General features: G+C 36.0%; 1 protein-coding gene across 1 annotated transcript; it reads left to right on the top strand.

Annotated features, from left to right (window-relative positions):
- The first annotated feature begins 18,105 nt into the window (after positions 1-18,105).
- LOC103929131 lies at positions 18,106-19,548 on the top strand. The gene has a single exon (XM_009338280.2). The coding sequence runs from the start codon at positions 18,349-18,351 to the stop codon at positions 19,270-19,272; it is 924 nt and encodes a 307-aa protein (XP_009336555.2). The 5' UTR covers positions 18,106-18,348; the 3' UTR covers positions 19,273-19,548.
- Positions 19,549-26,385: the final 6,837 nt, after the last annotated feature.

The raw sequence follows: 26,385 nt of genomic DNA, 5'->3' as shown, positions 1-26,385 counted from the left end.
CTATGTAAAATAATTCTTTCATATTTGTCTCCCACTTCTATCTCTCTTCCACATTTTTCTCCCACATGCATGAGAACTTTTTTTCAGTGCCTAATAATCAACCTAGTACTTCAAGTGTTATAATACAAGTAAAAAAAAGATATATTTTTCGTACCCGGCCCCTCCACTTGCATTAGGACACGTAGAATACAAAATTGAATATTGGGTTGTTATAAAAATTTATCCATGTACATATGTAACAAGTGCGTGGAATTACTAGTTACTTTGAATAGACATGACATAGAAATAGTAGTCACAGTTGTCACATTTGTTGGTGGTAGCAATTAACGAGCTTTACAAAGGATAAGCTAATAATTAGGACACTACTAAACTTCCCATCTTTTATCCAATTGTCCAATTATCAACTAGTATTCTAATTCAGTGGCGTTTTTCTTTTACTTGAAAATGAGATGTCACATGTTTGACTTATAGAGATGGTGGGAACGTTAATATTTATGTTGAGTTTGATTCTTAATTATAATTGACTCATAACAATGACACAATCAGAATTTTATGATAGTCATAATTTTTAGAAAAGAAAATTCAGTAGTTAGAGAATAACTTATCTATTCCAGGTGCACTACCTTGATAATTGACAGGTGAGAAGACAGAAATACGTAATATATGCACCCGGAATAAGAAAAGTTTTGAACAATTAGGCCATTTTCAATGTAAGATGAGTTTTTTGGTGTTTTTCCTAAAATGCAAAGGCATATATCCTTAGATTTATAGTTTTAGGAATTTTAACGAAAAGTTTCTGGTACTATTCATTTTAACGAAAAACCATATTTTTACACTAAAAAATCAATCCTAGTACTATTCACTTTACCTTTTATTTTGTCCTTATCGTTAAAACTCAAAGTTTTCAAGTCATTTTCATTAGTTTTCCTTTTTAAGATTTGAATATTTGCATTTGAGGTGAAAAAATTGAAGTCAAAACTCAAAAATTTGGGTATGTGCATTGTAAATAGTTGAAGTTAAAACTCAAATCTTATTTATCTTGGTTGAATAGCATTTTGCCTTGTTAACATAGGCTCCTAGCAAACAAAAAAAAATGTGGGAGGTCCCGGGTTCTATGCTCTAAGTTAGTGAGTTTGCTTGACTGTGAACACTAGCACGATGAAATTCCTCATAACCTTTTCAAGCTTGAAAGAAGTGAATAACAGTCGCTTGCCACCTGTTGTCCCCTTTAATTAGTTGTTGACTATGTTCAACAAAAAAAAAACCCAAATTAAGGTCTCACTTTAGGCTGATATTTATATATGAGTTTTAAGTCTCAAGTGTAATGGAGAGGTTTGGACTCATATTTAGTCTTAAAAATTAAGTGAATTTTTTTATTTTAAATGTATAAAAGAAGATTAATGCTATTTGCATTGACAATACTGGATAAATTTTTATATACGAAAGATTTGATTGATACAATCTATAAACAAAAGATGATATGCATGTGAAAAAGATTTAGAGTCTTCATTGCTTAATCCATCATACACAAGAATTCCCCCTTACTCTTTATACTACTCAAACAAAATTAACAACAAAACAATTAAAACACTGGTTAAGCAAACCAAGAATTACATGTCCATCATATAACACATTTTAATATCCGATTGTTTAAGCCGATTACAACGAAGAAAAATCGTAACTCAAACCACATCAAATCGACTTATATCTCATCGAAAATACCAATCATAAAGCTCAATCGTAAAGGTTCTTGTACAAAAATGTATTATAGTTTGATCAAATAATGCTATGTAGTAGTCTAATTTCATATTACAGAGCTTTTTGTCACTTGTAATTTGTTAAACTTTTGTTTAGATTCAGTTGGCAAAAGCTTTTTGTATCATACACATAATTTTGAAGAAAGCATCAGTAAGATGAGCAAAATTGAAGCCATTGTTACTCATCTCGGTAGCTTCAAAGATTAGAGGAATTTGTTTCAAAGTTCACCTAAGTTCATAACCAATGTTCATCAATACAAACTAAAATTTTCTTACACCCAAATCCCTAAATTCCATGCTGGCTGAATTGTACACCTCATTTTGACTCAAAGATAATAGAAACACACATGGATGAAAAGAAAAAAATTGTAACAATAACAAATAAAAAGCAGATATACAATTTGGTATGGAAGAGTCAATGGAACAATTTAGAAACCCACCATATTAGTTGACGTTGATTTCAAGTGTTTAAATATGAATTATAATAGATTTATCACGAAAAAGTATATTTTGAAGAACATGAATATGATAGTTTGTTGTTATGATAAAATAAATAAAAGAAAAAATAACAAAAAAAAAAGTGTAAAAGAAAAAAAATTGAAAACGGGAGATCGGTAGGATGATAGCGACATAAAGGTTTAATAGTCGCAATATAACTAGCGATAGGTTTTAAAAAATGGGTACCGACTTAATGGGAAAATAGTCGCATTCTAACTAGCGACGTGTAGAAAAATCAGTAACGACTTAATGGGTTAATAGTCGCGATCTAACTAGCGACGGAAAGCACGAAAAATCGGTAGCAAAGTACACAGATCGTATCCTTTTCTATTTTTAATTTTTTTTTTTCACATTTTTTCTTTTTTCCATTGAATTTTTTTTTTCTTCCTACGTTCAAATACCTTTAGATTTATATTTATATCCTTATTTTCAAATTTTTTTACATAAATTATATAACATGAAGATCATAGTTTGGTGTTATGGTATGAGAAAAATGATAATTTAACAAAAATAAAACATAAAATTAATGAAATTAATGGTTTAGGCACAAGGAGACACAGCTCAAACTCACGCCCAAACCTAAACTCATGACCTTGGGAAGGCCCAAGCGCAGCAGAAGTAGTGGAAGCCCATGAGGTTTAGGGTTTAGGGGCGTTTGAATAGTAATGGGTGAATAGTAACACCATGAGTTCAAGTGTTTAGGGGCGTGTTAATAATAATAAACTGAGTTTTGCGCGTTTTAGCACCTAATGTACGATTTTGAGTCTCGTTTGTAACTATTTTTAAATGACTAAAACCACTTTTGGTGAAATTGATTTTGGGTTCCAAAAACATGTGCTTATTGCAGGAAACATTTCAAGTGCTTTTTCAAGATCCAATTGGATTTTTACCAAGAATTGGTTTAAAAAATATTTCACCAAAAACGCTTTTAATCATTTTAAAAGTACTTACAAATGAGTCCGGTGCATTCAAATTTCGAGTTTTAACAATTTAGGTATATGCATTAATTAAGATGATTTTACTCAAAACTGAAATCTTATTTTTGTTGGTTGAATAATATTTTTTTCTTGTTAGCATGGGTTCCACCTCATACTCAAATCTCAAATTTGGATCTCACTTTGGTCAGGGACTTATATATAAATATTGAATCTCCAAAGCATTGAGTCCAAGCGCATAATTGTTGGCCTGAAAAGGTGTAGAAGTAATTTCTTCCGATTGTTTCAATTGAATTTCGTTACCAAGAAGTAGGCCGTTTTGACAATGAGATGTCACATTGAGAGAAAAATTATTTATCTTCCTTAAGACTAAAATTTAACCACACTTAAATATAAACTTTGAGCTAGATTTTGTGGTGCAATGCTAATATCAATGCCTAATATTTTCTTCTTCTGTTGACCTAAAGGCATGCAATGCTGCATTTCTGTCTTGGATTAGGTAAAACTAAGTTACTAATCCTGCTTAGCCTATATATAGCTTGACCCAAACACCAACCCTAGCTAGCATACGTGTTACACTACTCTCTAACTTAAGCTAAAACCCAAATTATTTAGGTCATTGAGAATGTGTTTTATAAAATAGTTTGGCTTTAGTTGATCAAATATTTAATTTTTGAAGTTTCTAGGATGACATTGATGTGTGGAAAACTGATTGGATATTGCAGCTGAAATCATGGCTGGTGGCCAACACTCTTAATCAGGGCAAATCAAATGCAGAATATGATTCACCTAGCTCGAACTGTGCTTTTGTATTTTGTCCCTTTGGGCATCTCCAAAAAAATCTCTAAAATAATAAATTCTATTTAAAAAAAATTAATTTGCAAGATATGCTCGAAAATAGTCTCTATTATAGCAAAATGAACCGTCACTCTTTAAATTTATAATGTAACTACTCACTTGCTAAATATTAAAAATAATAAAACTCAAGGGTGGATCATTGAGCAAGAAGAAAAGGAAGAGAAAGAAGATTGTTTCAGAAAATGAGTGCATTGAGTTTGAATTGTTAATAATAAAATGTTCAAAGTTTGTTAACATAGAGAGTATTGTTGGAGATGAAAACTTAAACTAAGTGGTTAAAATAACTTTGACACAGTTCACTTGCTAGTTTACCGAAAATCTAGAGCTTCTCTTAGTAATGCTCTTAAACTCTGTTTGTTACACCCCCTTAAGTGGGACTAACTTAGCTAAGAATAGCGTTCCATTTTAGTGTAGCAAGGACTAACAATTAATTATATTAGGCGGGAGTCACGTAGACTACGGTCATCGTTAACGTGGTACTAGCAATCTCGTTCGTCGGTGTGGGATTGCTAAGGAGCCCTCCAACCCGGTTTCTCCTTCGCACGTCACCAGCAGAGGCTGCTCCCCTTCTCCAGTCTCCAAACTAGTCAAATTTCCTCGTCAGGTTTTTAATTCAAATCTCAACGAATTTCTCTATGTCTCTGTCAGTCTTCCTGTCATCGTCTTGTGGTTGTCTTCTTGTCGTCATCTTCCTATCGTCGTCATTGCGTCCAAGCACACAGAAAATCGTGCGACTTTACGAGTTAGTCGTGTTGGAGCTCGTATTCAATTTGAAGCGCGGCGTTACTGATCTCATCATCATTGGGAATTAATTTTTTTTTGTCTTTTTGGAGTTTTCCGTTTCTCTGTAACTCAGTTATGATTTTCGGTAGAAAGCCATGAATTCCTCTAATTGAGCCACAAAAAAACCCAGCCATTTTCATAACATTGTGGTCATGATTTGTGTGAGACAGAAGTGATCGTGGTTGTTGGCAGGGCGAGGGTTGAGTTTTAATTTTATGTTTTTAATGCGAAAATAAATTTAAAAAAGATAAAATAAAATGTAGTCTATAACTTAATCCAACACTGCATCATACAATTCATTATTTTTGTACTGCTTATTCTCGTCAAGCCAATCTATATATCATAGTTCCTGAACCTAACCTAATCCAAGATATTCCACCATAACAAACAGAGCCTTAAAGAATTAGGGCTTTGGGGACATCAATGTCAGCAGCCAATCTATTCATGGCATGCAACTTTTGGGGCACTTCTCCTTTTCGTTTGTTTATATTTCTTCTTCTAGATCGAGCTGCATTATCAAAAGTAAAGACAATGGGGCATGATCCATTTGCTTTAAGATTATCTTAATCCTTCTTACATTATTTCAATTATATAGATGCAATTGCAGTTTCAAAATCCAACAACGAAAGGCCCTCATATTCATCAAATCAATTAACTTTTTTTTTTTTTTTTTTGGTGAACCAAATCAATTAACTAATTTGACTCATTTGTTGAACTATAAGTTGTGAGCTGATAAGATCAGAATAAGTTTTATGATTTAAATGGTGTATCCACTTGGACAAAGAATGTCAAGTGTAAAATTCTGATATGTAAAGGCCATGAGCGCCATGTGGATTTTGACTTTTGTGATTTGTTAGATGAGTGGCTATGATCTAAGTTTAGAGAGAAAAAAGATCCAACACTCTCTAAGAGCAACTCCAGCGGAAGCTCCTGCTCGAGAGACGGGCTCCGGAACAGGGCTGGATTTCCCGAGGGAGTAAGTCCAGCGTTGGCTGGCGAGGGAGCCCGAGCAGGCTCGAGCGCCAGGCCCATCTATTCATGCTGGTCCGAGCGCCCGAAGGCAGTCTAACGTGTGCTGATGTCAGGACGACGTCTCCACGCTTTTTGAGGGCCACGGAGACGTGGGTTCTGACGAAACTAACTGTGCCGGTGACGAGAACAGATCTCCGCCGCTTCGTCATCCCACGACCACCGTCTCCTACAAACTCCCCTACAAACTCATCTCCGCCACTTCCTCCCCTGCAAACTCATCTCCGCCGCTTCCTCCTCCCGCGACCACCGTCTCCTGCTGCTACTGCAACTTCAAATTATGGGTTTTCAACCAACCCCTTTTCCATTTTAGCAAGACCCATTGCCGGATTCTCAGGGCTTGGTTCTCCATCGGTGTCGGATTCGATTTAACCTTGCTATTTTCCGTCTCCTTCCTCCCCATATGGGAGCTCGGCAGAGCTCTCAATCTCTTCCATGGAAGCTTCTTCGTCCACTGTGAAGACAAGTTTTGTGAAAAAAATACTATTATTTTATAAATAAATAAAATAAAAACATACTATTATTTTATAAATTAAAAAATAAAAAAATACTGTTATTTTTTAAATAAAAAAAATACTATTATTTTATTACCTATTGCCAGGGATATTCAAGTGCAACAGTGGAGATGCAAAAGGCAGTTACTGTTCATTAAGGCAATTACTATTCACTAGGTGGATTGAATAGTGAATAGCCTGGGGGGAGGGCTCCCACGCTGGAGTTGCTCTAATGGTAATATTCCCTCATTGCACGACTTGTGTGTGAGAGGTGTGTGAAAGCAATCTAATAAGAAATAAAAAACGCTCATCTATGACTTGCAGAGAGAAGCAACCATTTCCATTCCTCCTCTGTGTGTGTATTCATCCTTCTTCGAATTCATTAAAGCAAATCAACCAGATCTCTATTCATTCTAACATGGCCTCAGAGCTAGGTTTCGATTAGAACCGGGCGTGCGCTGTGAATTCGAACATCACCGATGTTGGGTTTTCTGGGTTCACTCAGGGTCAAGTGAAGTTCGCTGGAGTTTGTTTGTGATCTAAGAACTACGTGTTTCTAGGCATACAAAAACTCGCAATGGCTGGATCTGGGAGTGCTGAAGTTCGGACTCCGATCTTCTCCAGTGAAAACTACTAGTTCTGGAGAATCAATATGGTCACCATTTTTAAGTCACATGGGCTATGGAATCTGGTGGAAAAAGGGATTACGATTCCCAATTCGAAGAAGAAGAAGAAGACGAAGACAAATGAAGACACTGACATTGATGATGAAGATGATGAAAAAATGGTTGCAATCTTCATGAAAGATGCAAAAGTCCTTGGCATTATTCAAATCGCAGTCTCCGATTAGATCTTCCCTCGAATCGCAAATGCAGACTCAGCAAAAGTTGTGTGGGATCTGTTATATGGAGAATACCATGGTAGGGATCAGGTAAAGTCTGTGAAACTTCAAAACCTTAAACGAGAATTTGAATACACTAAAATGCATGATGATGAATCATTGTCTGGGTATCTTACTTGTTTAAATGATCTGATTAATTAAATGAAGACGTTTGGAGAGACTTTTTTAAATGAGAGATTAGTTCATAAAGTGCTAATTAGTCTCACTAAGATGTATGATCTTATATGATTAGTGATAGAAAATACAAAGAGTCTGGAATCTGTAGAATTGCAAGAGGTCATAGCTATATTGAAGAGTCAAGAGCAGAGGTTTGATTTGCATTCTTCTGATGCAACTGAAAGAGCATTCTCTTCTTTTACTGTTAATCCAAAAGGACAGAGTCGAGGTTATGCTCAGTCTAGTACATTTAAGCCATAGAGAAATTGGAATCATAAGGGTAAGAAGTAGGACTCAAAACCCAAGTTTCAGAAAAAGTCATCTACTAATGATGCACATAATTGTACTCCTTCTCAGATCATGGGTCAAAAGGGTGTAAAACCTCAGTGCAAAGTGTGCTCCAAGTTCCATTATAGGTGAATGTAGCTATAAAGGAAAATCTAAGTGCCACAACTGTGATAGGTTTGGTCATTGGGCCAGGGAACGTACTGTGGTAAAAGCTGTTCAGAAAGCAAACTATGCAAATCAAATGGAGGTGACTGGAAACTTGTTTTATGCAAATTGTGCTATTGTTGAAACTAAAGTTAATGGGGAATGATATATAGACAGTGGTTGCAACAATTATATGACAGGGAATGTTAATCTCCTTGTTGATGTGAAGACTAATGTTGCAGGGAAAGTTCAAATGCCAACAGGTGTTTTAGTGGATGTAGCAGGAATGAGATCACTAGCAATTGAAACCAACAAAGGGAGAAAATACATCAGAGAAGTCATGTACTTACCTGGTTTAATGGAAAATTTGTTCAGTGTTTGACTGATAGGAGCATATTTATGCGACTTTGTTATTTTATTTCTTTGCATTTACTTAGTTAATTTCCATTTATTATAGTGATTTAGTTTATTTTCGTATTATTGTAGGTTCAATTGGTGAAGATGACAATAAATGATCAAAATGAGCAATTTGGAGCAGTTTTGGACTTGGATTGGATAACATGTGTATGAAGCATAATGAATGGACGTTTTTGGTGACAAATGATGCTAAAAATGTGCTACAAATCTGGAATAATTAAATTAAGGTTTGGAAGACAAGGAATCAGCTGAAAACAAGGAGATCTTATCCAACCTTATCTTATCTTATCCAGTCTTATCTGATCTTATTCATATTATCCAAACATTATCCTATTTAATCCAATATTTTCTAAACTCATCTCCAGCTGCAAAATGAGTCCTTATCCTATTCTAAATCTTTCTCATCTGAATTTAGGAGTCCTTATCATGTTTTAACAATGCATATAAATGCACACCCTTGCCCCAGAACTCAGGGGGGAGTTTTAGAGAGAAAAATATAGAGGAATAAACAGAAGTGTGCCACAGCTTGCAAGGAATGAGAGCTTGGATCCGTGTCTGCCATCCAAGGCCTTTGGATTGCTGGAGCGTTTCTAGGTGTATTTTATCTTTAGTTTTTAGTTCAATGTTTGTTTTAATTTAGTTTTCAATTATGATAGACATGTGGAACTAATTTCGTTTTAGATAGAGGTGAATTCAAAGCCATAAACATATGTGTGATATGAATTGATTACATCCAGTTACTGTTTCATAAATCATGAATGCAATTTACTTATCTGTTTGATTGATAACTTATTCTTGTATGTTGATTAAAGAGGCCTACTTAGTTTGCATGCACAAGGAAATTTCACCTAATAGTTATGAACTTGTATTTATAAGTAGTGGAAATCACTAGTCATGATTGTGTTAAGTAAATTCCTGACAGGAGTATCATGCTTTTCATAGTTACGAATGTCATGTCAATGCTTATGATTTTCATAGAACTTAATGATCTTTGATATACATCCCTATCATGCAGTTCATATAGGGAACTTGATAAGAATAATTTGATTGCGTCACTGAGTCCAATTCAATGAATTTAGAAAAATCTGATGGTTAATTTGTGTAGTTCATGGTTAACTTGGGACATTGTCATTCATGGTTTATAGGGATAATAACTGGAAATCGATTTGTGTTGCATATATGTCATATGTGGAGAAGGACCCTCTAGTTAGCCTTTTACCCCATTCATTCACCCCAATTTAGTATCAATTAGTTTATTTTCTGCAAGTTACTTAGTTTTAGTTTTAAATTTCGTCCAAACCAAACCCCCTGCCATTGTGTCCAGGGACAGAGCCAGAAATTTCCTCTAGTGGGGGCAACCGAAACAACTAAGAAAACCTTATTATAGTATGGTTATACGCAATATGATATTAAGGATGATTTCAAATAATGATGTATCACAATTCCAATATTACAAAAATTTCAATATAGTAGTGGAAAATGGCAAAGTGATGAGAAAAATATAAGTACATGATAGGCGAGAAAAGGCTTTTTCGGTTTGAATGACAGAACAAGAGCACTATTGCTCATATAATATTTGATATGGAGTATAAGTAGAATGAATGTATGTTAGATATTAGATACATATATTTTCTTCAAAGATAAACCGTGTATATTATATAATTGTAGTATGTAACTAAACAAACGAATTACTTGAGTTTTTACTACAATTGTCTAAAAAGGGTTCAATTTGTGTGTTAGTTTTTACTACATCATGGACAAATGGATGAGCATGGGTATTACCTTGTGTTTGGTGGAAGAATGTGCAATGTTTTTTATGGTCCCTCTCTTGATTGTCAAATTATCAATGTGAAAATGAAAGGAAATAGGTGTTATCCCTTATCTCTAATGCCTGAGAAACAGCTTATGTTGAAAACTAGTTTTGCTCACTGTCCTTGGACTTGGCACAGAAGATTAGGCCATTTAAACTTTGGTTGAATCAAACAGTTGAAGAATAAAGACATGGTTCATGGTCTACCATATCTAGAAGAGTATGATGGAGTTTGTGAGGGCTGCCAATATGGCAAACAATACAGGGAAAGTTTTCCAAGTGGTCAAGCACAAATGACTAGTGCTCCACTCGAATTGGTTCATGTTGGCTTGTGTGGGCCAATGAGAAATGAATCTACAGGAGGAAATAAGTATTTTATGTTGCTAATAGATGATGCAACTAGAATGGTATGGGTATATTTCCTTCGATATAAATCTGATGCCTTCACTTGCTTTAAGAAATTCAAAGCAATGACAGAGCTACAGAGTGAATCAAAGGTGAAATGTTTAAGGAGTGATAGAAGATGGGAGTTTCTATCTGCTGAATTCAATCAATTCTATGACACATAAGGTATTCAAATACAACTTTCTCTTGCATACACTCCACATCAAAATAGAGTGGTAGGGAGGAAAAATAGAACTGTGATTGAGATGGCTAAGTCCATGCTACAATATAAAAGGATGCCTTACTTTCTGTGGGCAGAAGCAGTGCACACTACAGTCTATATATTGAATCGATGCCCTACCAAATCTCTTGACAACATAACTCCTTTTGAAGCCTATAGTGGAAGGAAACTAGGTATTGCCCATTTGAAGGTTTTTGGCTCAATTTGTTATGTTCATACACCATCTGAGCTAAGACATAAACTAGAAGCTAAGAGTGTTAAGGGAGTTTTTGTTGGATATGCAAAGTGTGAGAAGGGATACAAAGTCTTTGATCCAATCTCTAAAAGGTTGATTTTGTCAAGAGATATTTTATTAGATAAAAACTCACCTTGGGATTGGCAAGGAAGCACAGAGAAATATATGTCATTACCTAATTGTGAGTGGAAGTCTGTTAAGATACCAGGAAGTGTGGTTACAGAAGATGAAACTCAACCCCCAAGTAGCTTGTCACCTGCCATATTGAGAGAAACTCCCTGTGATGTTGATGATGCACAAATTACTCCACAGACACATTCAAGTGAATCCTCTAGCAGAACATGTGTAGGTGTGAGAGATACTCAAGCTTTTAACCATACTCTATTAAAATGAAGGAAATTGGATGATGTCCTTGCTTAGTGCAACTTATGCCTTATGGAACTAGAGAAGTATGAAGATGCTGCTGAGGATAAGTCTTGGATGAAAGCCATGAAAGATGAGCTCTCCATGATTGAAAAAAATGCAACCTGGGAATTGGTAGACAGACCAACTAACAAGCCTATAATTGGTGTGAAGTGGGTGTTCAAGACCAAACTCAACCTTGATGGAACTGTGCAAAAGAACAAGGCAAGGCTTGTTGCAAAGGGATATGCTCAAAAACCAAGAATAGACTATAATGAGACCTTTGCCCCAGTTGCTAGATTGGATACAATTAGAACTCTTATTGCTTTGGCTGCATGAAAGAGTTGGAAGCTCTATCAACTTGATGTCAAATATGGCTTCCTAAATGGTGTTTTAGAAAAGGAAGTTTACGTAAAGCAACCTGATGGTTTTGTGATCAAAGGGAAGGAGGACAAAGTGTATAAAATTTAAATTTTGACAGCTTATGTGGCACTTTGATATCTTTTAAAGTTTTGTTCTCCAACCGATATGTCAAATTACATTATTATTTTATTATTTTATAAAATAAATTATTAAATTAATGGAAAATTAATAAGGGACATTTAAAGTTTAATCAGTAATATGTTTACCTTCCTTGATTGAGAGTAATTTTTAGTTGTGACGGGAATATGGATGGTACACCATGTGTTTTTATGCAAGTGATGGAAAATTTTAATTTTTGAGTTATTAACCCTTTAACACACATAACCCACCATTTATATAAGAACATGTGGTGTACCACCTCGTGTGACGGTCACACTGAAAAATCTATCCTTGAATGAAAAGAAGAAAAAAAATAGGATAATTGCATCGGTCAACTCAACATTAATTATAATAAATCATTAAACTAATTAAAAATTAATAAAACACATTTAATAATTAATATAAAAAAGCATTTGAAGCTGCTATCAAATTTGACAGCAACCTCTTTTGCTGCCAATCCATGTCATCACCACATAGGATTTGGCACTTCAGTTGGAGAATATTAATGTGGTCTTTATTGTTATATCTGATGTATACATTTTGACATCTCATTTGGAGATACTCTTAAACTCATCCGGAGTTGGAGAATACCCAACATGAGTGTTTTATATCTAAAAAAATTCCAACTATTTTGTTTTGAAACCATTTATGTCTTAAGTTCTTACCTTCTTGTACGAGTAGTGAAGAACTATAAAAAAACTATAGTTGGTTGTTGACCAACATAAAAAATGGGAGAAAGAAGGAGTCACAGTCAGAGATCAAAATTATGAATTGCTTAATTCATTTTCATCAACCTATACATAATTAATCGCTAAGCTGATATTGATATATATGCTTATTCAACACGAATAAGTTGTTTCGATGCACCAAGCATATATATTATTGGCAATCTATCGATTAATGGAATATTTGTTTATCGATGACATTGTAAACATACATGTCGTCGTTCCCCAGCACATGAGTCATGACGATGCTGATATATATATGTATATTCATACCTAAACTAGGAAATATGTCACTATCGTATTAGTATTATACTCACATAATTATGTATTGGTCTCCACACTTAATCAGTTTGCATGCAAAGTCCTGATATTTCTCTACAATCTCTCTACAAGTCTTTCGATATCATGCTCGTGAAGAAAGTTGAGGTTCAACTATAGTTACAATTGGTAATATAAAGAGTAGCTCAATTACTTATAAGCACGTGTAAGGTCTCTCATTTCTCTGATGTGGGACTAATACTCTCAACACACTCTCTCACGTATGGTGAATTTTCAAACCTAGTGTCACATCCCGGCTCGGAGCGAATCACTTCCCGGGCCCGATCCACCACCGTAGCACGATATTGTCCGCTTTGGGCCCCGACCACGCCCTCACGGTTTTGTTTTTGGGAACTCACATGAGAACTTCCCGATGGGTCACCCATCCTAGGAATGCTCTCGCGCGCTACTCGCTTAACTTCAGAGTTCCAAAGGAACCCGAAGCTAATGAGCTCCCAAAATGCCTCGTGCTAGATAGAGATGGGAATATACATTTAAGGATCACTCCCCTGGACGATGTGGAATGTCACAATCCACCCCCCTTAGGGGCCCGACGTCCTCGTCGGCAAACCACGGCCAGGGTTAGGCTCTGATACCATATGTCACATCCCAGCCAAGGGCGGATCACTTCTCAGGCCCGCTCTACCACCGTAGCACGATATTGTCCGCTTTGAGCTTACCATTCCCTCACGGTTTTGTTTTTGGGAACTCACGAGCAACTTCCCAGTGGGTCACCCATCATGGGATTGCTTTAGCCCCCTTCTCGCTTAACTTCAGAGTTCCGACGGAACCCGAAGCCAGTGAGCTCCCAAAAGGCCTCGTGCTAGGTAGAGATGGGAATATACATTTAAGGATCACTCCCTTGGGCGATGTGGGATGTCACACCTAGCACGTAGACAATACAAATCGGATGACGTGAAGCTCGTGTGACCGTTGAGCTTCACACGAGAGACAAAATACTCTGATATATGGTGAAGGCCCAACTTTCTTTATAGGATCTTGCACAACCTGCACAATGGCGGAGTTAGAAATTTTTCACCGGGTGGGCTAGCTTATAGATTTAGATCTTTATAAACAAAGAAAATTGATACTATATTTTTTACTGTATCAGCTGGCTTAAGAAAATTTTCACAAAGTGAGCCAAGAACTTTTGTTATTCAAACAAATTCAAACTTATACATGTACAAGAAGCGATGAGAAAAAAGATGTAAGAAGAAGAGATGGTTTGTAAATTGTATTATATAATTAAATCGAAAGAATTTGAATCAGTGACTAAATATATGGTGGACTACATTCGAAAATTAATAAAAATTACATGTAAAATTTTGTTTCCTACCATAAGCTACCTGTGCTACAGGTCAGGGTAGCCCTTAATATGGCTCTGCCCGTGAACCTGCACTCAATTTCATATGAATTATTTCAACTAATTTGGCCTCTTTTTTTTTTCATTTATTCATTTTTTTTTTTTTGTGTGAGCGTGTTTAATATTTACCTAAAATAATTATTACGTTCATCTAAATTTATGCAATAATCGTACGTATGCGATGCCTGAGTCATGATTTTAAAAATGGATCAATTCAACTAAAGAAGATATGGACCACAATGAGCACATGCATGGCACCAACTTAGGTTCATCATCACCTTCTATAGGAATAAGATCATCAAATAATATTTCTTTGAAGACTAGAGGAGTAGCCTGAATGATTCCGGACTAAAGTGCAAAACGTTATTTTATAGGACATGTCATTCCAACTTCAGACCCCTTCTAATATTGAGAATAAAAAACTACTAGATGGTTAGCTAGTATACCCAAAAGGTGTTTATGGGTAAATTCTGCAATTAAAAAATAATAATGTTTACGCATACTTATGAACTCATATCAATCAACAATTATTAGTTATTTATCTATACGATCAATATAATTAAGAGTCGTGATAAATTATTAAACACTCGAAAATACTTGAAAAACAACTCTAGTTATATCTCGCCTAATTTTCCACCACTCCAATTAAATATACTCACGATTGTTGATCCTATAAACTAAACAAGATAAATGTAGGCCATGCCGAAATTATTGAACGGTTGGTCTCTAAGGCTCTTCAGATTCAAAACACAAACCTATAAGTTTAAGGAAAGCTTGGAAGGATTAGGTTCATTTCAAGGGATTCAAGAAAAAGCCAAGTCTCTCTCTCTCTCTCTCTCTCCTACTAAAACCTTGGACATGTGGCTTATAATTACAAGCCTAAGTTTGTTCCCATCGGCTATTATTAGTAATATATTATTGACGTGACCTTGCCCTAACTATATATGGTTGGCTAGTTCGTTTTGGTACAGTGTGGAAGGGAATCTTGCTTTCCTAATTAATCTAGCTTTTCAAGTGCTAATTATATTGATCCTATGTGTTCAAATGAAGAAGTGGATCGTACACTTTGCAAGGATGGTGCGCATACACGAGAAAGCACATTGGTCTTCTCCAATCTTCATTTTCTCATGCACCTTGGAGTGCAAAAAATCTAGGAGATAGCTTTTCACCTTCTTTGGCCTCCTATGTTTAATTCTAATATAATTAAGTGGGGGTGGATTATGCCTCTAAAATTTGTCCCAATTAGAATATAAAGTTGTGAGAAGAATGCGTCACGATTATCAAAGTTAAAAAGCATCATGTTCTTACTAGAACTTGCATGCATAGAAAATATTAGTGGCAGATTCAAATTTTATAGAGTAAAGTAACATGATGATAACCATAAGAACAACATTAACAAGATTATTTTTATACCAACCCATGCTAGTACTGGTAGCGGAAAGTTTATATTTAGATTAAAGTAGGAGAAAAACGTAATGATGCTATGCAAACCAATTACATGTTTTCTTGAAATCGCTTTTAATGCTGATCTTATTGATCTATATTATAACTTGTCAAATATATATATCACTATATGAAATATAAATTTAAATGTAACGGATAATAATGGGGTCGGCTCAAGAATTGATGTGTGTATTCGAATCATGGAAACTATAATCAATGATATGCTCGAATCGGTGACGTTATTGTTGCTGTAATCCAAGAAATAGTACCAAATACACCTAAAAAAATTAGAAGTGGTCTGAGCTGTAATTGTACATAATTGTTAAGAACCTAGGGTTTATAATAAGTTCCTTAAATTTATACTTGCATAAAAAATCATATTGGTGACGTCATTGTTACTATAATCTAGGAAACAATACCAAATACACCTAGAAAGATTAGAAGTGGTCCGAGCTATAATTGTACGTAATTGTTAAGAACCTAGGGTTTATACTGAGTTCCTTAAATTTATACTTGCATCAAAAGTTTGTTAACTTTTTTACTTAGAGCACCACATTTACAATAACTTTTAAGTGTATAACTTGATGTTACTCATCAATTTCTTTTTCCTTTTACAAAGCATCAAATTAATTAATTTTGTAAAAACTATTTATGGTGGGAGTCAAAGTTGATGAGGATCATCTTTAGATTCTTGACAGCCAATGAAAATCTCAAGAGTGAACATATGAAAATACACTAGTGGTTCATATTTGTTGCCATTGTTTGGTCAGATTTGTGATGTTACAATCAATCTCTAGAAATACTTTGCCACGTTCCAACCCTTGAAACTTACAAAGTAAACGAAATCCCCATATTACCCATAGTTCTCCTTAAAACAACATAAAGAATCAAGTTAAACACCATTTTGTTGGGCTACTTTTGATATTTTCTTTGTTTTAGGTTTTTGCTTAAATTGGGTTCCCTGATGTGTCTTTGATTGGTTAAAATAAAAGAAAACTAATGAAAATAATTTGAAAATTTTGAGTTTTAACGATAAGGACAACATAAAGGGTGAAGTAAATAGTACCAGAATTGGCTGTTTAATGTAAAAATATAATTTTTCGTTAAAATAAACAATACCGAAATATTTTCGTTAGAATTTCCCAAAACAAAACCACAAGTCACTTTCCATATTCATCTCACTAAACAAGAGGGTGTTTAAGTGAAATTATCTTTACATCAACCACGTGAGACAAAACAATAACAGCAGACAAAATCCAACGTCCCAGATTTGATCTCACATCTACCTCGTCACTTGACCGTCCAGCTGGCTGAGACCTTCAATGCCAATTATAAAACCCTAAACGCATGGGGCGTCGTGTCCACCTTCTCGAACCCGAGAGATTTTTTACTATGATCCGTATATAGAATGGTAAATCATGTGTTATTATAAAAATAGTGAAACATGTATAATAAAAGGTTAATAACTTAAAAAATAAAATTTCTTACCATTTTTATTAAAATACTTGATGTATTACTTGTATTTCCGTTACAATAAAAAATTTCTCTGTTCTATCACCAAAATTCCCCTCTTCTGCCGCGAGACACGTCTCTCTCTCCGATTGATTCGTCAACGGGGCCCAATCACAACCCTTTGCAGCTGCTTTTGAGTGAGAAAAATTTTCAAGTGTATGATATAGGAATATAGGATGCATTTTGCGGGCATCATAAATTATAGTGTATGTTCATAATACATTTAAGGAAAATTAATAAAAAGAGTGTTAAAATTTTGAGTATTAACGATAAGGACAAAATAAAAGGTAAAATAAATAGTATCAAGATTAATTTTTTAGTGTTAAAATGTGATTTTTCGTTAAAATAAACAGTACATAGAGTTTTTTCCCGTACATTTATTGGACATGTGTTATTTCACTTAACTATAATTTTCTTTTTCAAAAAAAAAAAAAGAAACATATAGTAGTAAAGTTAACCAAAGTTAATAGAAATAACACGTCAAATGATGAGATGTATGATAAGCATATACCATAGTTATAGCGATGAGCAAAAACTGATTCTTATGATATTTAAATGATCACTCTACGTGCCATAAAGTAATATTGCTTAGTACTGTTTTAATACAGAAATATTTGTCTAGGAAAACTAACTATTTAGATCAAAATTTGAAAACTACATGATTGTTGATGATTAAAATCCTATTGGCTACATATAACATGGTTTACAAATTTGATTTAAAAAATTAGTCTCCTTTAGTATTACTCTATTTGTCGTTCAAGTGGTCAAAGTTTTTTAGTATGAGAACATATGAGGGTATGTCACATGTTATTATACCATTATAGAGAAGTTTTTTTAAATTCTTTCTATTGGTGTAATAACACATAAGACAGTACCTGTATTGAAAAATCTCTTACGCAGCCCCGCCGCACCCTAACGCCACGTCTCAGCTCAACCAATCACCCGCCCGCGCTGTTAGGGTAACTATTGACACACCTGTTTTCATCCATACGTGTCAACCTCGTCGCCGTTATAATTTATAAATCATATCACCTCCATTCTTCAGCTATCAGCATTTGAGTGCAAGAAAATCCTGAAAGTAAAAGAGACGCTGGAGTTTTAGAGAGACAAAGAGAAGAGAGAGAGAAAGAGAGATGGACGGGAGAGGAGGCTGTTGCATAGCGAGTTACGGATATGGTGGCGGAGGAGAATATGACATGTCGAAGGCGGACAGGATCATGTTAAAGTTCAGACCGATCGCGCCGAGGCCGGTCAATGATGGAGGATCAACGGCGGAGAGGGGTGACGTGTATGTTAAGAGTGGGAGGGGGAGAGGGAAGAGATCTCGGTGTGTGAAGTCAAAACGCAGAGCGGTAGTTTACCCTAATAACAAAAATAATAATAAGAGAAAGAGACCGTTGAAGGCGGAGGAGGAAAAGATGGTTGTGACCTTGCCTCTGTTGCCGGAGACTCCGGAGCCGAAGGAGTCTTCTGTGGAGAGAGAAAGGAACTCCTACTCTAGTCACTCGAGTTACTCATCCACTACGTGGATGAGTTTCGAGAATAATAATGGTACCTCTACGACTTCTCCGACAAGTCGTAGCGGCAAAATGGTGGCGGCGGCGGCGATGGGGAAGTCGTGCATCACGGTGGACTGCGTGAAGGACACGTGGGTGGAAGCGGAGGGGCTAGGGTGTACGGATGGAGAGAGGAGGATGAACCTGGAGAGGGACACGTGTCCAGGGTTAATTTCCAACTGGATGGGGAAGGTGGTGTGGACGAATGGGGCCTACCGGAGCATGGTAGGGCAAAGGGAGGGGGAGATGATGGTGTGGCTGGTGATGAAGGAGAAAGCAGCGAGGGCGGTGGGAGTGATGAGTAGTTATACGGCGGCGTTCACGTGCAGGGTGAGGGTTCAGTACAGTGGGTGTGTTGGTGGGACTTCGGCAGGGGATTGGTGCTCGTTGACGCTGCCGTGTGACGTGTGGAGGATGGAGGGGGGTGGGTTTGCGTGGAGGCTGGATGTGAAGGCTGCTCTTTGTTTGGGTGCTTATGGTAATTTTATCAGTGCCGTATGAGTAAGTGATACAGAATAACTAATTAACTTAAGTTTGTTTTCCGTTTTAATTAATTAGTTACTTTTAATTAAGAATTGTGAATATTTTGGACACCTGATGGTTTGAAATCCTTATTCGAAGCTCTCTGTGATCTGGGTGTTTTTTTTATTAAATAGAACAGGTTGTGAGAACCTAATTTGAATGTTAGAATTTGTCCTCTTTTTTTTTTTTTTTTTTTTTTGGATGCAATCAAAGAATATCACTTTATGCACAAGTGGTGTTGAAGTTTGGTTTTGATTTCTGTTTGTAGTTTCATTAATTATGTTGCTGCACGGTACAACCAGAAATAATATCTTGTGTATGGTATCGTTCTTACTTAGGAAACTCCTCATGTGGAGAAATTTTTATTGTGATGGAAAAACAAGTGATATACCACGTGTTTTAATAGAAGGTGGTAGAAAATTTTATTTTTTAAATTATTAACTTTTTAGCACACATATCCAATCATTTGTACTATGACACGAGGTGTATCATTCTGTGTATCAATCACATTGAAAATTTCTTTTTGCTATGAACGCATGTGTCGAGATAGACAATGAATACGTATATTAAGAGAACTAAATATAAGGATGTGCCTTCGCTTACAATAGAATCTCTCGTTTGTTAAAATAGAACATGTATGGAAGAAAGGAAGTGCCTTTGGTAGGTTTGTGTTTGAGTTGAGAGGTATAGATTATAAAATAATCTCCTCGGGTATCAATCTCCTACTCTTTTGACACGATGAGTACACGTGTTAAGATGTAGATAAAAATATGTTTTCAATTACACAGTAGAATCTCTTGTCTTCTCATGTCTCAATCTTTTATTGTCGTGACTCAATAAGTACACGTGTTAAACGATAAATTTGGATAAGATGAGTACACGTGTTAAAAGATAGAAAGATATTTCTAATAACACAGTAGAAACCCTCGTCTCCTCATGCCTCAATTTCATACTCTCACGACACAATAAGTACACATACTAATAGATGTAGATGTAAAGTTGTTTCCAATAACACAGTAAAATCTCTCAAAGCTGATGCTTTAATTTGTCGAAGTTGGAGATGGAGAGAGACAGTAGTAGCATGTGGCTCTGGTTGGGGGACAGGTGGAGGGGGTTGAGCTGGATGTTCATGTGTTTAGTTTGAAAGTTTTGATCTATCTTTGATTGGAACTTGGAAATTGAAAGTCGATCTGTTCATCCTCTTTTCTCTCGGTTTATTGCACCACGTACCAGTGGGGGTGTCGTGTTGCATGTAGACAGAGTACCTTAGTGATTGGTCTAAAACGAATACATTGTATATGAACTTTCGAGAATTTGATCCAATCGATGATTGGGGGGCACGCAAGTGGAAGTGAATAGATTAAATAATCTTAACAATTTTTAAGCTTCAAATACAATATTGCTATTTAATTGTATAGCATGGTATGACAATTAGCATCACAGATATATGGAAATGTGAGTCTTATTATTTGAGTTTGAGCTAACACGGTTTGCTAACGCAGTTAATCTAATTAATTCATGATAAGTCTGCTAATCGACCACTATTATTATTACTTAAAAGTGAATAAAATATGGCTAAGTTGGCTACTTTGAACAGTAATAGTGATAGATTATAGCATTTCGTTTAATTATTATTAAACGTGTTGGGTCAATTGACTAAGACACTGCCTTAGAATTCAAGAACGGTTGATCACAGTTTAGATGGGGTCAAATATCCTATAAACGCGAAAATTATTCAGTCATACTGCTCACTATATATACCTATCGAAGAATAGATTGCTATCCGAGCTCTGGTTTTGGGTGCAAGAGCATCTTAAATTATTGACCTAACGTACATATGCTTTTTAAATTACGCAAGTTTTATTTATTTAAGTTATAATGTATGTTCTAGATATGAAATATGAACTTGCAACATCTCACATCGACCAACAGAGAGGGGGTGATGTGCTTCATATGTACATGTCCCACCTTCATATAGCACGAGGCCTTTTGGGAGCTCACAAGCTTCGGGTTCCATTAGAACTTTGAAGTTAAGCGAGTTCGGGCGAGAGCAATCCTAAGATGGGTGACCCACTGGGAAGTTCTCGTGTTAGTTCTCAGAAACAAAACTGTGAGGGCGTGCCGGGGCCCAAAGTGGACAATATTGTTCTACGGCGAAGTCGAGACCGAGATGTGATAGAATGGTATCAGAGCCACTTTGCCGTGTGGTGCGAGTGTGCTGACGAAGACGTTGGGCCCCTAAGGGGGGTGGATTATAATATCCCACATCGATCAACGGAGAGGGGGTGATGTGCCTTATATGTACATGCCCACCTTCATATTGCACGAGGTCTTTTAGGAGCTTATTGGCTTCGAGTTCTATCGGAACTCCAAAGTTAAGCAAGTTCGAGCGAGAGCAATCCCAAGATGAATGACCCACTAGGAAGTTCTCATGTGAGTTCCCAAAAACAAAACCGTGAGGGCGTGACAGGGGCCCAAAACCATGGAGTCAAGACTGGGATGTGACATTGCATCTCCTGTGCGGGATGTACATATTTTCTAGTTGCAAATAACATATCTTAACTGTGACAACCCGTCCCTAATTTTACGTTTTTATTAATTTAAAAAGCGTGAATTTACGAAAATGCCCTAAAGGTAAAGACTTTGACTTCGGTTGACCATCGGTTTGAGAAATGTGGGACTTATTCTTTTAGCATATCCTCATAGTACTCGTTGGTACGAAGGCATAGGCGAAAACCGTTTACGAGTCCGGATTATAATGATATAGTTATAGATATTTGAAATTTATTATTTAAAGTTAGTTAAATAATTTGTGCTCCCATTTTGTGGGAAGGAAGCCAATTGGTTTTTAAGGGAAGAAAAGGGACCAATCAAAATAAAAGAAGGGTTGACCAATCAGAAATGAGGGGAGAAAAAAAAAAAAAAAAAAAAAAAGGAAGAAAGCTCCCAGGTTTCCTGTGCACGCCACCATCGTGACCACCTAATTTCCAAGGCCGATTCAGGCCAACTCCGGTGGAGTTTTTCGACACCACTACCACCATCTTGAAGCTCTTATTCTCCTCTACAAAACTCACCCAAGAACCACCTTGATTAACCATGGTATGTAACGGTTGGAGGCCACGAATGTCGACGAAAATCAACAATGCTCCCGCCACTCTTTTCGATTTTCTAGCAAATCGGCAAAGCGATGGCCAATGCCACCACTTGGGCTTTGTAGCCCATCATCCCAGGAGCAAAACCCAACCAACCTTGACCCCGTTGGACCACCGTAGAAGACGAATCGACATCAGGAAGCTTTAGGCACCCGCCGGCTTCGTGGGCAAAATTAATCATCTTCCGTCCACTTTTGGACTTCATGGAAGGTATAAAAGTTGTTCCTCTCTTTGAGATCTTCACTTCTGTGAAATTTGAGAATTTTTGGAAATAGTGGAATTCTTCGACGAACCGTGGAGGCGCATGGGCCGAGACTCTACCTGACCTTCCTAGGCTAATTTTGAAGCCCCGATTCCATATTTGACATTCATTTAGTGAAATTATGATGTTTAATATAGTTTCATAGTTGACCACCTAGTTGGCCATTAAGAAGTCCTTGCATGAATTGACGATCCGACTGTTGGATCGTCACCAAACTTTAATACATTATATTTGAGGATATTAGAAATATACGAATTAGGAATCTGACGTACGGACCTTCCTGAATTAGATTTGGAAGTTCATAAAATAAAACATTGACCGCCACTTGATTTGGCAATTGGTGGAGATCCACCCGTTGGATCATAATGAAACTTTAGTATGATGTTTTAGAAGCACAATGTGAATCTTTGGAAGTTATGGATCAAAAATCCAATATGCGGATCTTCCGGATCGAATTATACATGGTTGTAGATCTTACCGTCGATCTTTGATCAACAGTTGACTTATGGTCCATGGGTCTCCAACTATTTTAGAATGTCCTTGATGATGAGCTTTATGTGAATTACGTATCCTATTGATATGAGTTCTGAGATGTGACTCGATAATTGTTCTAGGCGCCAATCGTTCGGGACGTCTCGATGTGCATGCTAGAGAATCATAGCGTGGACTCCAGGTGAGTGAGTCTTTTCCTTTTATCATGTATGTATGTATATATATATATATATGTATATAAATGACTGATAATTCCACAAACGTTTATAAATTGAATTTCATGTAATTTCTGTTAATGCTTTGGGGGACTAGCGTGAACTATGAATGGCTTGATCCTTGTTTAGGGTACGTAGGCAATCTAACGAGACGTTAGATGCAGCCATACAAGATGTGAGATTAAATAATTGAGACAATAGCTTTGTTTGGGGAATTGAATAATGTGAGAGACATTAGTGTAAAATGTGAGTTTTAACCTTATTTGTTGGTGGTTAAATGTTGGTTATAAATCAATGTGTGAAGAATCAAGAAATTTAAGTAAGGAATCATAAGTATTGATAGTTAATTAAACTAGTGTCTAGTTGGGTTTGTCACCGATGATTACCCCAAAAATAAATAGTTCGGGAGTAGGGAGTTACAGCTTATGCATTTTATGCCATATTATATATATGTATATAATTTAAAATGTTATGACATGGTTGAGTATTAGATTGCATCACAATATATCCATATGTATATTACTTGCACATAATTATTGTGAATGCTTTGAAGGGTAAAGGTGAACGCATGACACCTAGGTAAGTTCATGTGAGTTTATGATATTAGCAGAAATGATTGAGTTATGGTATGACTATATTGATGTTCTAGGCACTCCAACTTTGTCCTACTGGTTGCCTATTAATTGTACATGTTGTGTTGAGATGTGGTTAGAGCTCATTAACCTGCACCTTGGTGTTAGTGCTCTCGCCCAAGGACAGGGCCTAGCCTTCACGTAATCGTTTACCTCCCGCACCACACACTCACCTTAGATCCAAATTTGGTGCTAGCCTGTTGTACATACCACATTAGGTGGTTTCGACTCGTAGATGACCTGTTATTCGTCGCACAGCCTTCACGTGATCGTAGCACTTGAGTGTACTTATTTACACCCAGCTTGTCATACATACCACTTTAGGTGGTTCCGACTCGTGTGCAGGTTTACATATTGATGAGCTATTAGCTAGCATGTTATTGAGCTTATTGGCTAGCATATTGACGAGCTATTGACTAGCATGTTATTGAGCTTATTGGCTAGCATGTTGATGAGCTATTGGCTAGCATGTTGATGAGCTATTGGCTAGCATGTTATTGAGCTTATTGGCTAGCATATTGATGAGCTATTGGCTAGCATGTTATTGGGTTATTGGCTAGCATGTTGATGAGCTATTGGCTAGCATGTTATTGAGCTTATTGACTAGCATGTTATTAAACTATTGGTTAACATGTTGATGAGCTATTGGCTAGCATGTTATTGAGCTATTTGCTAGCATTGATTGAGGAGATATGGGTGCAATCGTACATGTCACCATAGGTGACTTCCGACTTGCGTGCTATTATGGGTTATCAAACACTTGATTATTTATGTTGCTAATGAGATGCTATGTCGTGGTATACTTTTGGATTTACTATTGTTATACATTTGATTTCATACTTATAAGTAGTATGATTTTCTGGAAACTATACAGGTTTTGCGATGAAGGGTTACTACCTTTGATAATTGAAATGATTTTGAAAATCTTTGTGTTGCCCACTCACACTTTCTACTTTGCACCCCTTCAGGTTATGATAGCAAATTTCCGTATCGACGAGGACTTGTGGCACTCCCCAGTTCAGGTGGCTCTTATGATGGTATAATTATTATCTTACCTTACTGTACTTTACTTATGCTCTGTATCACGTGTGAAAGGGGTCCATAACCGCTCACCATGCACTCGTGTACTTAAGCACTTTTAGGTTTTAATTTATTCACATTTTATACACCATCGCACTTTATGGCTTCGTCACCTTCCAGGTGTCGGTCAACACAACTCGATTTGGGGTCCTAGTGGACATTCCGGGTTGGGATGTGTCGTTAACTAAATAAAATTTAATAATTGGAACAGTTCAAATTTTTAATCTTTATTTGAAGACCAATCTTGCAACAAATCATTCGAATTGGAGGTCGTTTAATGATCTAAACATATCAAATAAATGGACGATTCACCTGAATATATTACTTGATACCTACATCATCATTTGTTCTATACATTTGACTATATGATCTCCAAGTGAAATGATTTTAGCAGGGGTGATTTTTAAATGAAGATTAAGAAATTAAACGATTCTGATTATATATTTGTACTGTTAAAATATGTTATTCATAAGGGGAATGAACTCATCCCCAAAAAGGAATGCAAGTATTGTATAATATTAAATTATTAAAATATAAAGTTAGAATGTTTGTTAATAATATATATATATATATATATATATATATATAAAGTTAGAGTGAAGATGTTATTAGCATCAAAAAAAAAGTTTTTATGCACTCTAAACTTATAATAATATAAGGGAGAAAAAAGCACTTGAAACAATGATGAATTTTTGAGTGCTAATTAACACTTTGCATTCCTATCTTCCTAAAAAATCATCATCCATTCCTCTTTGTTGAAAAAAAAAAAAAAGAAAAGAAAAAACACATATGTAAGTTACCTGGCTATCAAATTAACGGGTGAGCTTATACACTGATCAGTGCATACAAATTATTTTCTTTGCACCGATGCCTGCAAACCAAAAATCATTTTTGACATATCCAGTTCTTCCTTTCAATCTGGCAAATGTTTGAAGTACTTTATCCTTGATTCTGTGAACTATAAAGATATTTTAGGGGTGAAGCGTGTTCGCATGAGTAGAAACTCATGCATTTTGTGGAAAGATTTACAATGTGTCTGGAACACGGAGCGGCTACCACTTGTTATTATACAATTGGAGAAAAGTTTTTTTTTTTTGTGTCCCTCTAATTATATAATGACATGTGAAATTCTATCTTGAGTTCTGGGCATACTGAAAATTCTCTTGATTGTGTGAACTTAAGTTATTAAATCGTTTACACTCAGCACTTTCTACAATAACAAAAACTATATCACAACATTTGGAAACTATACAAATAGC

Source organism: the organism of the source record quoted next, unplaced genomic scaffold, assembly GCF_019419815.1.
Source record: "Pyrus x bretschneideri cultivar Hongxiangsu unplaced genomic scaffold, Pyrus_bretschneideri_v1 Contig3, whole genome shotgun sequence".
Lineage (NCBI taxonomy): Eukaryota > Viridiplantae > Streptophyta > Magnoliopsida > Rosales > Rosaceae > Pyrus > Pyrus x bretschneideri.
The sequence above is the reverse complement of the archived record's forward strand: the minus strand, read 5'-3'. Positions and strand labels throughout refer to the sequence as shown.